At 41.4% G+C, this 14,441-nt stretch overlaps 1 protein-coding gene across 1 annotated transcript; it reads right to left on the bottom strand.

Moving 5' to 3' along the window:
- Positions 1 to 13,011, bottom strand: st8sia3 (ST8 alpha-N-acetyl-neuraminide alpha-2,8-sialyltransferase 3). Its single transcript, XM_028418666.1, has 4 exons — positions 12,450 to 13,011; positions 7,221 to 7,340; positions 5,097 to 5,654; positions 1 to 3,630 (listed from the first exon to the last, which is right to left on the bottom strand). Exons 1-4 carry the CDS (start codon positions 12,701 to 12,703, stop codon positions 3,348 to 3,350), a joined length of 1,215 nt encoding a protein of 404 aa, XP_028274467.1. The 5' UTR covers positions 12,704 to 13,011; the 3' UTR covers positions 1 to 3,347.
- Positions 13,012 to 14,441: the final 1,430 nt, after the last annotated feature.

Genomic DNA, 14,441 nt, shown 5'->3' with positions numbered 1-14,441 from the left:
TTCAAAATGCAAAAAATACATTCAGGAAAAACATTACCTGATACTCATTATACATTACAAAAATAAATGATGATGAAAGAGGACAAAAAAATACAATATGATTACATCCCCAGCCACTTTAACACAGGTGTCTGTAAGTCCAGACCAACAATCTTTTTGTCAAAGTCATGTAATATCACATTTCAAGTCACAGATATGATTTTGGAAACTAACTGCAGGAGGCTGAGAAACAGACAAGAGGCAAAACGTGCAGTTGGGTTTCAGCTGCAGATTATAAAAATAGTCACAGGTTCTCTCAGAAAAAAAGAGTTAAATATGAGAATTTATATATTTGTGATATGCATCTTACAGGCCTTATGTTATATTTGCTGTTTTTAAGGGGGTGGATGAAAACAGGTAATGAAATATGGATCACAAAAACAGTGGTCTCAATCTGCATCACTAATTCCAGATAACATGTGACAAGATGATCTGCAAGGATTCACATACCACAAAACACACACGGATGCAACAAGGAAAGTACTCTGTACAACTATCGCCATTCACAAAAACCTGAGTATACAGACCTATTTATCCAAGAAACGTACAGATCAAAACGTCCCCTTCCAAAAATGATTTTATTCCACTTATCCGTGGCTCAGTCACACTCAGACTTCCACTTTGTTGCAAAGTGTCGCCTTTGAATTTGCTCCAGTCAGTCCGATGCCAACGTTCAGGAAGCAAGCATGCCCTCTATGCGATGAAGTGGAACGTAAGGGTGTGGAGGTCAGGATGATGGATGGAAGTATGGTCGTTTTCCAGCCAACACTGTCTCCTTGTGTGTATTTATAATCAAGCAGCAACAATCTGCACCTGTTAGCCTGGAGCCTTGTGGAAGATTTATGCCACAACGATCTCACAGCAGCACATTTTTTGCTTTTAAATGTTTGCAGGTAACAAAACTTCTTTTTAAATTAAGATTTAGTATAAAACTAGGAGAAACAATAATTTTTCAGTTTTGTTAAGGATGAGCTTGTAGGTTAAAATCCAGGTCAATCAAATCTGTTTTTATTTTCTTAACTAGTTTGGCTTAAAAATAAATGAAAGGAGAGGTGGAGTGAGTATCATCTACACATGAACAGATTAAAAACACAGACATCACAGCGACAGACGAGACAGAAATGGCAGCATTCTGGCTGAAAGACAATCTTTCAGGTAACCCGCACAGTGCCAACTACACAAGCAGCTAACATTAGCAATCTTAATGTTTTCACAGTTTAATCTAAAACCTAAAGTAATTCCTGGTTGTACGGTCTACATCTCCTTCACAAAGTGGAAAAGCAGTGACTCTAAATCCAACATTACTATTTAAATTGTCTTGTGCACACACATCCTGGATCAGCCACATCCTCAAACTGTTAAGAGTTCAGGTGGACCCAAATGCAGACACAAAAGGCCAATATAGTAAATCCAAAACAATCAAAGACAGTAAAGGACAAAAGTGTAAACTATGTACTCTATGCTATTTATAACAAAACAGTATGAACAGAAAAAGACAGAGGGGGCGCAAGACTTAAGCACATGAGGGATAAGACACAGGTGAGACACATTAGGGCAGGGCAAGCAATCAGGAGGAAGTAAAACACAAGGATACACATGGGAACCCGACATTCAAAGTAAAGCAGGAAACAACCAAAATAAATACACTAAAATAAGCAGGAAAACCAACTGAACTAAGGACCATGACACAAACAGTCTGAGGATGGGAGTTTTAAACTGTACTCAGATCAATATAAATTGATCATTATAGTGAAAATTTTTAACACAATTTTTCCACTTATCCGTCCTGTCTTTAGCAAACAAGCTTATATATTACCTGCCAGGTAGATAGAGACCAAATCAGAGGAAAGCAAACGTTGGACTTCCATATGATGCAGATCAGACTTGATGATGATCATGTCATTCTGGACACTCAAAATGAGAATGCATATTTTATGTGTCCACAAAATGTTCCAGAGGGGAGACCACAAACACTCTTTCTAGTCATTATCTGTTTGTCCAAGAAGGGCTGTATGAGGCAGCGGTTGGCACCTCGCAGCAAGAAGATGTGAGCGTGCTTAAATCAAGAGTCGCTGGCTAGTTTTTGTTGTATTACACACGGTTTCTATTACTGCTGTTCCTTTCAAGTCATTTTAATAATGTAATCAGACCACACTGATGTTTTTAATGGCAGAATTTAACAGATTTGGAGCAACTGGAACAAAAATGTGTGCTACTATTGCATTTTTAGTTGTGTGGAAGACAACCAAGCAGCAGGAGGGACACTTGAGGCTCAGGTGTCTGCTTCTCTTTTCTGATATGAGAGGGATCTGGACCAGTGGTAGACATATTGAGACAGAAGGTATATTATATCTTAGCTTAAGTCACAGCAAGACAACATAATGCAGCAACTATCTCAAATGAGAAAATATAATGTAGTGAACCTGAGACAAAGAATACAAGAAACTGTGTTGTTGTGGTCGTCATCCCCCAGATATGACACACGGTTAAGGTTATGCTTGGGGAACATAAGATTGCATTTCCCAACATTATCCAATCATGGGACCAATACAAAAGCTAGCATTATAGGAGGTAGGCTGGGGATGGTAGAGGTAAAGGGAATGCAGCAGACCTTCATGTGGGAGTCTGTCAGGGGGTTCCAGTCCCCCTGACACCATGAGCTGTTCAGTTTTCACCCGCTGTTTGAGTTAAGCATTGAAAGTTATTATTAAGCTTAGGCATTAAAAACATGGTAAGAGCTTAGGAAAGGGTCGCGGGTTGTCTCAAAACACACAAAATCATAACATTAAACACATTTTACAAGAAAATGATTCCTTCTGTGGTCGCCATGTTCGGTTACTGTCACAAATAATCACTGCACCCATGAACACATGGAGATTCAGCGGAGAAATACGCACACATATTCTGTTTTCAAAGACTGAGTGGGAGACTCTTTTAACTGCTGCACAAATGTCCCTCTGAAGAGTCAATCTGCTGATGTATAGTTGTGCTGTGAAGAGTGAAAAAACTCCATTCAATAATTCTAGAGAACAACATTGCTTGAATGTCCAACTTCCACAAAAAATAACAGCAGTTCACTTGTTCAGCTTCAGCTTTTGAGCAGTAGAAAATGATTTTCTTCCTTGTTTCAGGAGCTTTTTTCATTTCAGCCATGGTTGGTTCAGATCATGGTGCTGTTTTAAGAGTTTAAGAGTTCGTTGCACCAACGCTGCATAAAAACCTTACCTGTCTGTCTCATTGCTGCTCTAATACTGCCTGGTGGAAGCGTTGGACAGGAGTGTGCAGAAGCGCTGTGCCTGCTGCAGCTTCTATGCACAGTGGGAGAGGGAGAGCTTCAGCAGTCCCTGTGTGTGCATCTTGTAGAGGAGTTTGAACTCAGCGGGCAGCTGATGAGACTCCTGCCACTTGGTGGTGAACTTGGTGCCTTTTTTGTCATAGTAGTGGTACGGAAGCTCCTTACCCGTGTTAGGGTCCCAGCCGAAGGGCCAAAAGCCGTACAGGTGGATCTGGTTACACATGGACGATGCCAGTGTATACATCAGGATGCCGGTGCTCAGGCGCTTTGGCGACAGCTGCTTGGTTTTCCAGTAGCTGTTGAGTAAAAACAAAGAAATTGACCTTGATGACCTGTATATAAATTTTATGGTGCTTATGGGGTTTATGTTTTGTCATTCAATAAAAACTCATTAGTGATCATTGGTGTCCATATGCTTTAAGGTGAATCATCTGCAGGAAGTGATCAGTTGCATTTCAGTGCCCGACAAACTCAGGGTGAACAGGTTACTGGGGTATTTGTAGGGGGATCCCTTAATCATCTGTTTCTCTGCATACATGGCAGAGAAATCTTTGTTCTCCTGGAGTAATCAACTTAAGGAGCTCTATTACAATCACCAGATTAGTGTTTTATAGCTTCTACAGATGATTAATATTCTTCGTTTTAATGCGAAACTGCCGAACTAATCGGTTGCTTTCAGATTGTAAAGAGAAGTTACACTAATTTACTAATTTTAATTTTAAGTGCATCAGAAGGAAATCTCCTACCCTACCTTTAAAACCCTTTTATTTCTAGAAATCATTTACAAAACTTTGAAGAAAAAAGCGTTACTGACAGCAGGGGTACATATACAGTATATATATATATAAAATGCTTAAATAACATAATCTGACCACCCCTGACGTTTTCATCAAACAGTCCAACTCCACAGTATCACAGAGGGGGGAAACTCTCCAAACTGGCCCCAACAAAAGAATCTCCAAGAGTCCTTGAGGCACTGAAAAGCTGCCTGAGCTGCTTAAAAAGTGATAATTCTTTCCGAGCAGGTAGATTTAATGGGATTGGTAAAGATTAGGCTACTGTACGAGCTGCCTATTCTGCTGCAACAAGACTAAATCCCTCTCCACACATACAGTTACAGCTGTGTGCCATACCTTTCACTAAATAGCTGTTTCCTTATAATCCGGCTTTGGAGTCTAAATCTCCTCTTTGCCATATAGACCACAGCTCAATACAAGACAACCATGTTCGAGCTGCTTTCCACAAATGACTACAGACAAACAGGACGGAGATGCATGGAGGCATTTAACATACTGACAGACACAAAAAAAGACTGATTTCTCTAAAGTATAAATAAATAAGTAACATGTCATAGCAGGAGACAGTAAGTACGTTTGGAATGTTGTCAAAACAGCACTCAAACTGTTAAACTGAAACTTAAACATTCTGGGGTTAATAAATTAGACATTACATGATGGAAGGGTGGTTTGACTTTTTACATAAATGTACCTATCTTGCTGCTTTATTGTTCATCGTATACACTATATGGACAAAGGTATGTGGACAATATCAATATGATGATTTGTCATGCACAAATAATCAATAGTGCAAACAATCATTAGCCGCAGATCTAACAGACTGCAGGATTACGACTAAAACAGACCAGCAGAATGCTAACGTTGCACACAGTGTCCATTTACTTTTGCTCATATAGTGTTGTTGGTGCTGCGCTACATAATGATTGTATAGCATGAATGTTCTGGTGTGCAGTTGTGAGTCTTACTTGTTGATGTACTGCATAATGTTTCCAGGCCAAGCTAGCTGGACCTTCAGCTGACCTTGATGCTCTACGAAGAAGTCCACTAACGTCCTCGTCACCGTGGCCGACGTGTGGAAGAAAAATGCTGGGATCCACAGGATGGCACCATCCAGCTTCTTCAGGCTCAAGAAGAAATTATTCCTGTCCTGCACCGTCAGTAAATTATTGTAGTATTTTTCCAGGATACTAGGGTTAAAGGTCGTCATGTTGGTTCGACGTCCAACGTCCTTCTTAAAGATTTCAGTCGGTGCAAAGTTACAGCGGAAGACAAAGTCAAACTTTTCAATCTGGGGGCCACAACGTGAACCAATGAGGATGCCGCTGTTACCGACCACGGCACAGGCATTGTAGTGTTTGTTGAGGATTGGTGAGACTTCCGGGAGGAGCGAGCGGAAATTCTCACCAATGGAAAAGACATATTTGTGGCTGGAGTAGTCATAGTGCATCAGCTGTCCAATTCTAACTGAGTCGCGTGTCAGTGTGAAGTTGTGAGGGATATCAATATATTGTGCAATCTCATTCCTGAAAGACAAACAGACATTATTTACATGTTGCTGAATCTTTACTGTAAGCTTTCACAGGTCAGTCAAAATAACATTTCTTCTCAATCCCAGGAGGAACTCTACAAGGCTGAAAACACCAAAACTAGGATTGTTCCACGTGGACGTGTATAAATGTTATAAAATAAAGCACAAGGAAAACAGAGGTATCTCATATTCATATGGCAGGTTCAGCTGTAGGTGTGGCTGCTGGTCCTAAAATGCCCACGTTTGCACTCATAAACATGAAGGATAACAAAAATGTGCAATTTTAGAACAGAGTGCTGTGTGATTGCTGAATGCATTGCAGAAGGTCCTGGGTTTGAGACCCTGTGGGTTTACAACCATGGATTTTAGTAAACAAGTGTTGTAATAATGGAATGGATTTCATCATGCACTAAAGGTAAAAGCATATGAATGGCTTAAACCCATTGATGAAATGATCTGATGAGCCATAAACCTGATCAAATCCCTTTATTTCTGCATTTATTTCATTCTGCCATCCTGAAGTCTGAGCAGAAACAATGATTATAATGACAGTGAGTCAAATATGTTATATATAATCCCTAATCTGCATCATACATGACTATTATGAAGAGAAATGTTTGAAAATAATAGCAGACTGTTGAGTTGAAGTTGTTCTCTTGTATGGATTTGTTGTCGTTTTTTAACCCCATGCCCCCTTTAACTGTGATTAAAATGGTATTTTGTGATATTAGAACACACATTTCATTTCATGATGTGCTCTCTGCAGGCTTAACATGAAGCCATACAATGACAACAAAAAGCGAAACGTTCCTGGACATCTGCAGCTGACATGAATTTGCTTATAAAGACCAAAAAAAATCTGAGTCCAGACATTTTGTTCAAGCTTGTCTTGAGCCAGGCTAGACAAAACATTAGAACATTGGATTTGGAATTACACTGTGGACAGGTCGCCAGTCTAACATAGAGACACTCACACTTACAGCCAATTTAGAGTCCCACTTAACCTGAAATAACCTAACAGGCACATCTTTGGTATGTGGGAAGAAACCGGAGTTCTCTGCAAGAGGAGAACGTGCAGAATCCACACAGAAAGACTCCAGTGGTGCAGTGCTAACCACTGTACCACCATGTCATGCCCTTTAACAACAATAACACAAATTACAGTTTGATTGGAATTCTCTCAGTTGACTTCAGTGTTAACTTGCTTTGATGAGACTTCAGGCAGCACTTGAACCTGACTCTATTCCTCTACACACCACTGAGGACTTACCCTACGTATAGTTTGACATCTAGATTCTGGATCAATAAAATGCTTTTGAGTCAACTCTTCAGAAATACACCTGGCAATATGAAAGCTATTTTCTGTAAACACTGTATGTTCTATGTGTTTCTGCCGCTGTGACATTGCAAGTGCTATTTGCTCATGGAACGGAGACGTTTTTTCACGACTAATGTTCGCTGCTGTAAGTGCTAAAAGCATGTTAAGCTTTCAAGACCATCAGATATCACTGGAGAAGGAGAGACGCTGCATGCTGTGTGTGTCTGTGTGTGTGTAACATACCTCTGCTGGATAAAAGCACTGCTGTTGTAACTCCATTTAGAGGAGTTCAGCAGGTCCTCGCTGAGAGCGTTGGTCAGGGAAGAGAAAGCTGGATCCAGATACTTCAATGCCAACTGGGAGCTACACAGAGGAGGAAGTGACACAGAGGTTAACCCCGCTTTCAATGAGGAACGAAATAAGATTCATCTGCACTTTAAAATGTTTTGAGAAGCATTTTAGCTCTTCTTAAAACTAAGGCATGAAAAAATCATCTGAAGCTTTGAACAATATAATGTCAAAAAAAGTAAACGTTTTCATAATCTTTAATGCAGAACTGATGACCAAAACACCAGGAATATTGTTATTTTGGCATTTTTATATATGAACATCAGCTTCTTCACAAGACTAAAATGCTCCACAAAGTCAAACATGCACGTCTATAGCGCCATTAGCAAACAGCTATCATTCAGCTCCATGAGGAAACCAGCTGCGGTGGCAAACAGTTTCATTTACACTCTCGTCTTAGTGTAAACGCTGACTTTCAGTCAAAATCACAAGGTTTTGTTGAAACATTAGCAATAAGGCCAAACTGTTGCAGTAATTCTGTCCATCTTAGCAAGCTGATCAAAAATGAATTTCATCCAAATTGTTTGATAATGTACTCCTCTGATCTTCAGGATGTTATTTTTTTTTTTAAACAACCGTACTCATCTGAAAATCTGATCAAAAGTTGTGAAGCTGAACATGATCATCATCATACTTGATAAGATGAACATTTATTTTTGCAGTGCAAGCCTTAGCTTCCATTTCCAAGTTAGTGAATTAAAACAAGACCTAATCAGATTAACCAGCTCTCCAGTTACTTAACTGTCTGAGTGTGGAAACTTTACATTTTCAATCTATTTCAACATCGATTTACAATTCTGCTGGTTAAGCTTTTTTTCACAGGTCTGCACAACCCATTTAAACAACATTAGCTCTGTGCAGTATGTATCTCTGGTGTATAAATGCTAAGACACACACACACACACATTTACCAGCTACCCAAGCACAGATTAAGATTGTATCTTGAATATCAAGCAGGCAAAGAAATATTAATTATGGTTAGCAACTTTTTGTGTTGGGGTTCCCATGAGGTACCTATGCTAAGCTATGTGCTAACTGTGTTGTTGGTAGAGTTTACAGCACCATCCACATAACATCAAAAGTTATACTGTCCTGTCCTACATGGTCAACCTCACCTGTGCAGTGCCCCCCGGTCTGAAACAAACCCCAGGAAACCCCGCCTGACCTGATCTGATGTCAGCAATATTTTGTCGTTTTGCAGCATCCGCCATCTTTGTGGACAGAAAGGCTCAGGCAGAGGGGAGCAGTGCTGAATCAGGATCAGTATGAAATACCGAAGATGAGCAACCATTTGTGAAAGGATCTCACTTTGCAGGAGGATTTCTCACATTTCACTCTAGTTGTTTTATGTGCACAAGCTTCTATCCTATCATAAGAGTAGAGAAACATCTGTTTCACCTTTTTGCAAAAGTGATCAATTAACAAACGCATGAATCATATTAATATCAAGAAAGAGAACCTAAGCTGGCAATATTATCGCCACTGACATCTGATGTGACACTGTTGTGCTGTGAGAAATGCTCATCCACAAAATCAGATCTAAATGTTGAATTTTTCTTTTACTTCATGCTGTTTCAAATTCAACACCAGAAAAATAAAATGCTTTAAAGAACATTCAGATAATCGAGTTTGATGGCTGCAGGTTTCAACCTGGCCAAACAGAACTGAGGCAGAAGATAGATAGATAGATAGATAGATAGATAGATAGATAGATAGATAGATAGATAGATAGATAGATAGATATCCTTCACCTCAGGTCAGGTTTGCGAGGTGGTCTCTCACTGCAAAAGGTGCATGAAACAAAGGAAAAGAATAACTCACTCGTTCCTAACATTAAGAAGACAGAATGGAATACCAAATGTAGACACTATGAAGGGCATGCAAAGGCTAGTGTGCATTTGAAATACTGTACACACAATAAACTGCATATTATTTCTCTTGACTTTAAGTGTAGACCAAGCGACAACCTCAGGGGACAGGCACCAACAGCAGAAATAACACAAAACGATTCTGGTCTCTATTGTTAAGCTGCCAACATGGCGGCAGTTTTGAGCCTCCCACACGAACTCAAAACAGCACTTCAGAAACCTATCTCACGGTGACATCACAGAAACTTCATCTGCAGTGTTTTACTGTCAATGGTGCAGACATAAATGATCTTCTCTGATGTGGCCTCACCATCACCAGTACCTGCATAACTGTTGAAAATGCCTTCAGCCTTTTTACACATAGCACTACTTGAATTTGAATACTAATTCTGGCAGGTATTATTCTCAGCTTTGAGGTGTGAGAACGAGAACGAACAGTGTGAGATGAAATGACGCTGTACCCTCTCCAGTTCAAGTGGAATTTTCCTGAATCACCATCTTCTGGTCAATAAATAAACTTCACTATACAATAACACAGCATGGGGCTTGTATAGACCAGTTGTATACACCAACTGAGTGCTTCCTCTTCAAAATGCTGCTCTCTTCCTCCTCATCTAACTCACTCTGAGCGTAACCTTGGCCTGAGGTGACAGGGATGGAGGAGGAAAATGATTACAGGCGGGAGGAAAATGAATGTGGCTCTCATGTTGTAAATCACAGCGACCAAGGACGACCCACCAGCCTTCAGAACCCTCATCAGACCGATGCCGTTTTAGCATCACGCTCCAAACCTGACCCACAGCATGTCGCCCGACAAAAGATTTACACAATGGTTCTCCGGTGGAGCTTTTTCAGCACAGGTGTGTAATTTCATCAGTCTCTGTGAAGTGCTAACACCTGCTTCTGATGCTTGCATTTTTAAGATTACCTGCTGCTGGGCTGGACAGAAAAACAAGAACACCTCAGTAAGAAATAATGTGGGGCAACTGAAAAAAAGATTACCATCACAACAAATGTTGATGCAAGATTGTGCTGAATTTTTAGGAAAAGCTTTAGGAAAAAAACATCCTTATATCATTAACACATTCAATCGCTAATTACATCCCCCAGATACAAGACATGGTAGGAGATTTTGAAAACTCAGTGAGAGTCAGCCAGATTTCAAAAGTAAACACACGCCCCTTTCTCTCAGAGCTCACCGCGAAGCCACGCCTCCCGGCCAGTCTGTGGCTTCGGCCATGTTGCAAAACCAGCCAATGCTCTGCGCAGGGGCGCCTCGTAGGATTGGCTGATGTTTTTAGTGTTTTATATCTTCCACAGATGATTCATATTCTTCGTTTTAAAGCGAAACTGCCGAACTAATCGGTTGCTATCAGATTGTAAAGAGAAGTTACACTAATTTAACAAAAAGTGCATTAGTGAACTCTCCTACCCTACCTTTAAGATCTTAAAAGCACATCTGGAAGCCCATCAAGTAAAAGCACATCTGGAAGCCCATCAAGTAGCTAAGTCCCTGAATGTTATAAGATTATGCTTTTATTTCTGGCTATAATTTACTTTTGTTTACTTTGAAATCAGATTTCTTTCTTGACACCAAATTACTAAAGGAGAAACTGAGAGAGGAGCTGAGAGTGAATAAGCTGATCTAGTTCACAGCTGTGGGATTAAGTGACAGATGCCCTGTTTTCCTTCAGGCTGATACACACTCATTCTGACAGGAAAACACACTGACATGCACCACATTTAGATCATTTTATTAGGGCAGCATGGTCTCCTTATGAAAACAAAACAGCAGTGGTGATGATCATAGTGTATATTTAATCTGACTTATAATTAGAATTTTTATTAATAGAAAGATGGACTGCGACAGAACGGCCACAGATTCCATTTTTATTAAAAGAGTGGATGATTTTAAGTGGCTTTTGGGTGTTAAAACTTTTTTAAAGTTTCACTAAAACCTGTCTATATAAGGTAACAGATATGTGGCTGAGAGAATTATAATCTGCGATGAAGGGCCTTGGTTGGACAGGTAATCAAGAACCCAGTGGTCACCTTGAATGCCAACTGGAGACCTTACAGAAGGACAAACCATCAAAGCAGGACTCCACCAATCAGAACTTTATGGTGCTGTGCCCAGACACAACCATTCCTCACTAAAAAAGCACATGACAGCCTGCTGATAGTTTGGCACCTGAATGACTCCGCGGCCATGAGAGGCAAAATCCTCTAAAAATGTTCAGATGAAATGAAGATTGAGCAATCTGGCCACAAATCCCAGCGATGTGTGGGAAGGGAACCAGGTGGCAAGACCTGAGAGACTATTCAACACAGAAGGAAAGATGGATGCAGAAAATAATGAGGCGGTTCCAAGTATAAACCACTCACCCAGTGCTCAGGATGGGAAAACTAATCACAATCCAACATTACTGCTAAAAGTTCCTAAGAATCTGAGGTATAAATAGAGTGTATGCTGTTGGTAACAGAGAAAACATGACTAGCTGGTTAAAGGACCATGCATGACATGGACTTTGCAATGGTATTTGACTACTACTTGTAGGCAGCAGTATAGTAGTAGGCTACAAGTAAAAGTATTTCATGGTATCATCCCCAGCTGGCGGCCTGACATTACTGAAGTTATAATATCTGCACCTGACAGGCTCCAGCTACAGGGAGGCATTGCATAAGATGTTGGAAATTGACTGTAGGGTTTTAACATTTGAGTTCCTGTGGGAGGCTCTGTGCATGGACACACTGTCATGTTCAAACAGAAGATCCTTACCCAACCTTATGCCATGCACAGTGCAGTGGTGTGTGCTGTGATTGGGGTTATGTACAGAAAGTGTGACTCTTACAAAACCACAGCAGTTGCCATGTTGGATTCCACCACCTGCAAGAGGTCTATGGATTTACATAAGTTTGTCTCTGACAGACCACTGCCTGGTATTGGTATGTCCACATACTTTTGCCCATTTGATATGAGTGGTGACTTCAGTAAAGAAACATAAAATATGTTATTATTATTATTAATCACAGTCATCGAAAAAAACTATTTTATATGCAGGCCAGTATGTGAGGTGCCAGGCCTCACACTGCAGACAGGCCTTCACCTGGTCAGCACCGGCCTTTACATCACCCAGAGCATCTTCTTATTTGACAGATATGGTAGCAGCGTTATGAGAAATCTACATATGTTAAATCAAATAATAACATCCAAACACTGGTGAAGCCTCTGCAGCTGAGCCTGGTCTGGACTCACCGAAACCCCGCATGGAACATGTACATCCTGGGTCCTCCATTGGGTCCGTATCTGGGGGTGCTGAACAGGAAGTCCTTCTTGATGGACACATAGCTAATGAGCGACAGGATGAGCAGCGCCACGCTGAATATCACGAGCCCCAGCGCGCTTGCGATCCGCACCATCTTTCCTCGCTGCGGGCGGCCGCCCCCCCGGACCAGATGATCAGTGAACGGCCAGGACGAAGAGAAGGCGAGCACCCAGGCGCACCGCATCAGCGGCAGAGCAAGGGCGGAGACGCGGAGACGACGAGGCGCGCTTCACGCAGATTTCAGATTCCATGTGGAGAGTGAGAGCTGATGCGGCGTCAGAGCGTTATCTCACAGCGGCTTTCAGCGACTGAGCGTGAGAGGAAAAACACAGGTGGTGAGCGGGAGTGGAGGAAGAAAAAAGGCCGCAGACGAAAACGAGGACGCGCACCCCTCGGATTTACTGACGCTTTTAATAGAGGCCATGAAGGCTACAGAGTCTGTGTGCGGAGCAGGAGTGACGAGTCAGTGGCTGCGATTTAGCCGCAGATTTCATCACCTTAGTTGGAAGCAAAGAGGTCTCATCTGCGGAGGAAAGGACGCGAGAGGTACCCGTGTGACGCACTGACAGTCCGTGTATCCCAGGAAGGGAAGCAGAGGAGGGAGGAGGAGGGGGTCTTGGAGGGGTTTCTGCAGGCATGCAGGGTCAGATTACAGCCGGTTTCATAACCTCAAGTCGGTGAAATGAAGCGTCATGCAGGGTGAAGACGGATGCGGCAGCCCTTCCTCATCTGCATCCCGGCGTCTCTCTCCTCCTCTTCCCCTGCCTTCTCTTCGGTCCTCTAATTAATTAAGCCGGGGTGTCGCTTTAAGGAAACGCAGCTCTTGTATCGCTGTAATCAGATAAACAGCAGAAGCAGCATCCGAGGCGGAGCTCTGCGTCCTGATGCAGAGACGCAGAGAGAGAGGATACCCGCCGCCACTGACCTGAGGGTGCGGGAGCGTTAAATGTCAGTCTGCAGACAAACGACTCCACAAATATAACAATATTCAAACACATTTTCAGCTTTCAAGCGAATTAAACAGCATGGGAACTCACACACTGTAAGCATTTTTCATATGTGAAGTAATAGACTGCAGTAAGTGATGTTTCTGTAAAACATGTTGTTTGCAGATAGAGCATTTGAGGCTATATAATTATCCACATATAGGTCTAATATCATTAGTCAATAACCAATGTGCATTAATTAGTAATAATAACTCTTGTTATTCCCCCTTTTTCTTCTTCTTCTTTTTTATTCTTCCGTAGGTTTTTTGGTGCAGTGTATCTTTAGCATACATTGACCGATTTCAGCCATTCAACTGTCAAATATTTTCATACATATATTTCAAATATTGTCATCTGCCAAATGTATCTCCTCCTACAAATTTCAAGCTACAGACTCCATTTTAGTCTTAAAACGCTCATTAGATGCTGCTCTATCAAATTTGTATTCAGAATTTTCTAATTCCGAATCGTTTCCGCACGCCAGGCTCTCAAAGTTGGAGTGGTTTCTGAGGTCTCCTCTGCTGTTACCATGGTGACAGGCTGACACACAGAGGCACACAAAGCTCTGAATTGCTCTGATTCTCCAGCAATTCAGTGCATCAATCCTGCACATCAGCGTTCAAAGCAACGCTTCAGCTGCAGCAATCAAACTTGCATTTTCTTCAGGAAATGCCCTTTTCTAGTAATAGGTGTTGTAGATAACATTTTAAATCAACATTATACATTTTCCCTCAGCAATCAATAATCAATAATCAATGAGCCACATTATAGCCTCTTAACAGTTAGGGCTTTCCTCTGCTTGGGTAAATCTCCACAGGTTTTGCAGACAGATCCTCTCAAGCTTTGTCTGACTGGGTTGAAAGTGTCCGTGACCGGCAGTCTTCACATCTCTGGACTGATATTCGGTCATGGGTTTAAGCCTGGCTGCACAGGCCA

Source organism: Parambassis ranga, chromosome 12 (genome assembly GCF_900634625.1).
Source record: "Parambassis ranga chromosome 12, fParRan2.1, whole genome shotgun sequence".
Taxonomy (NCBI): domain Eukaryota; kingdom Metazoa; phylum Chordata; class Actinopteri; family Ambassidae; genus Parambassis; species Parambassis ranga.
The sequence above is the reverse complement of the archived record's forward strand: the minus strand, read 5'-3'. Positions and strand labels throughout refer to the sequence as shown.

Bases quoted from the DNA above. Each gene is read 5' to 3' on its own strand.
- st8sia3 (XM_028418666.1), bottom strand. From the start codon at position 12,703: ATGCGGTGCGCCTGGGTGCTCGCCTTCTCTTCGTCCTGGCCGTTCACT. The intron at 7,341-12,449 runs GTGAGTCCAGAC...TCCTCTGTGTAG, and splicing joins ATGTTCCATGCGGGGTTTCG to CTCCCAGTTGGCATTGAAGT. The intron at 5,655-7,220 runs GTATGTTACACA...TTTGTCTTTCAG, and splicing joins AGTGCTTTTATCCAGCAGAG to GAATGAGATTGCACAATATA.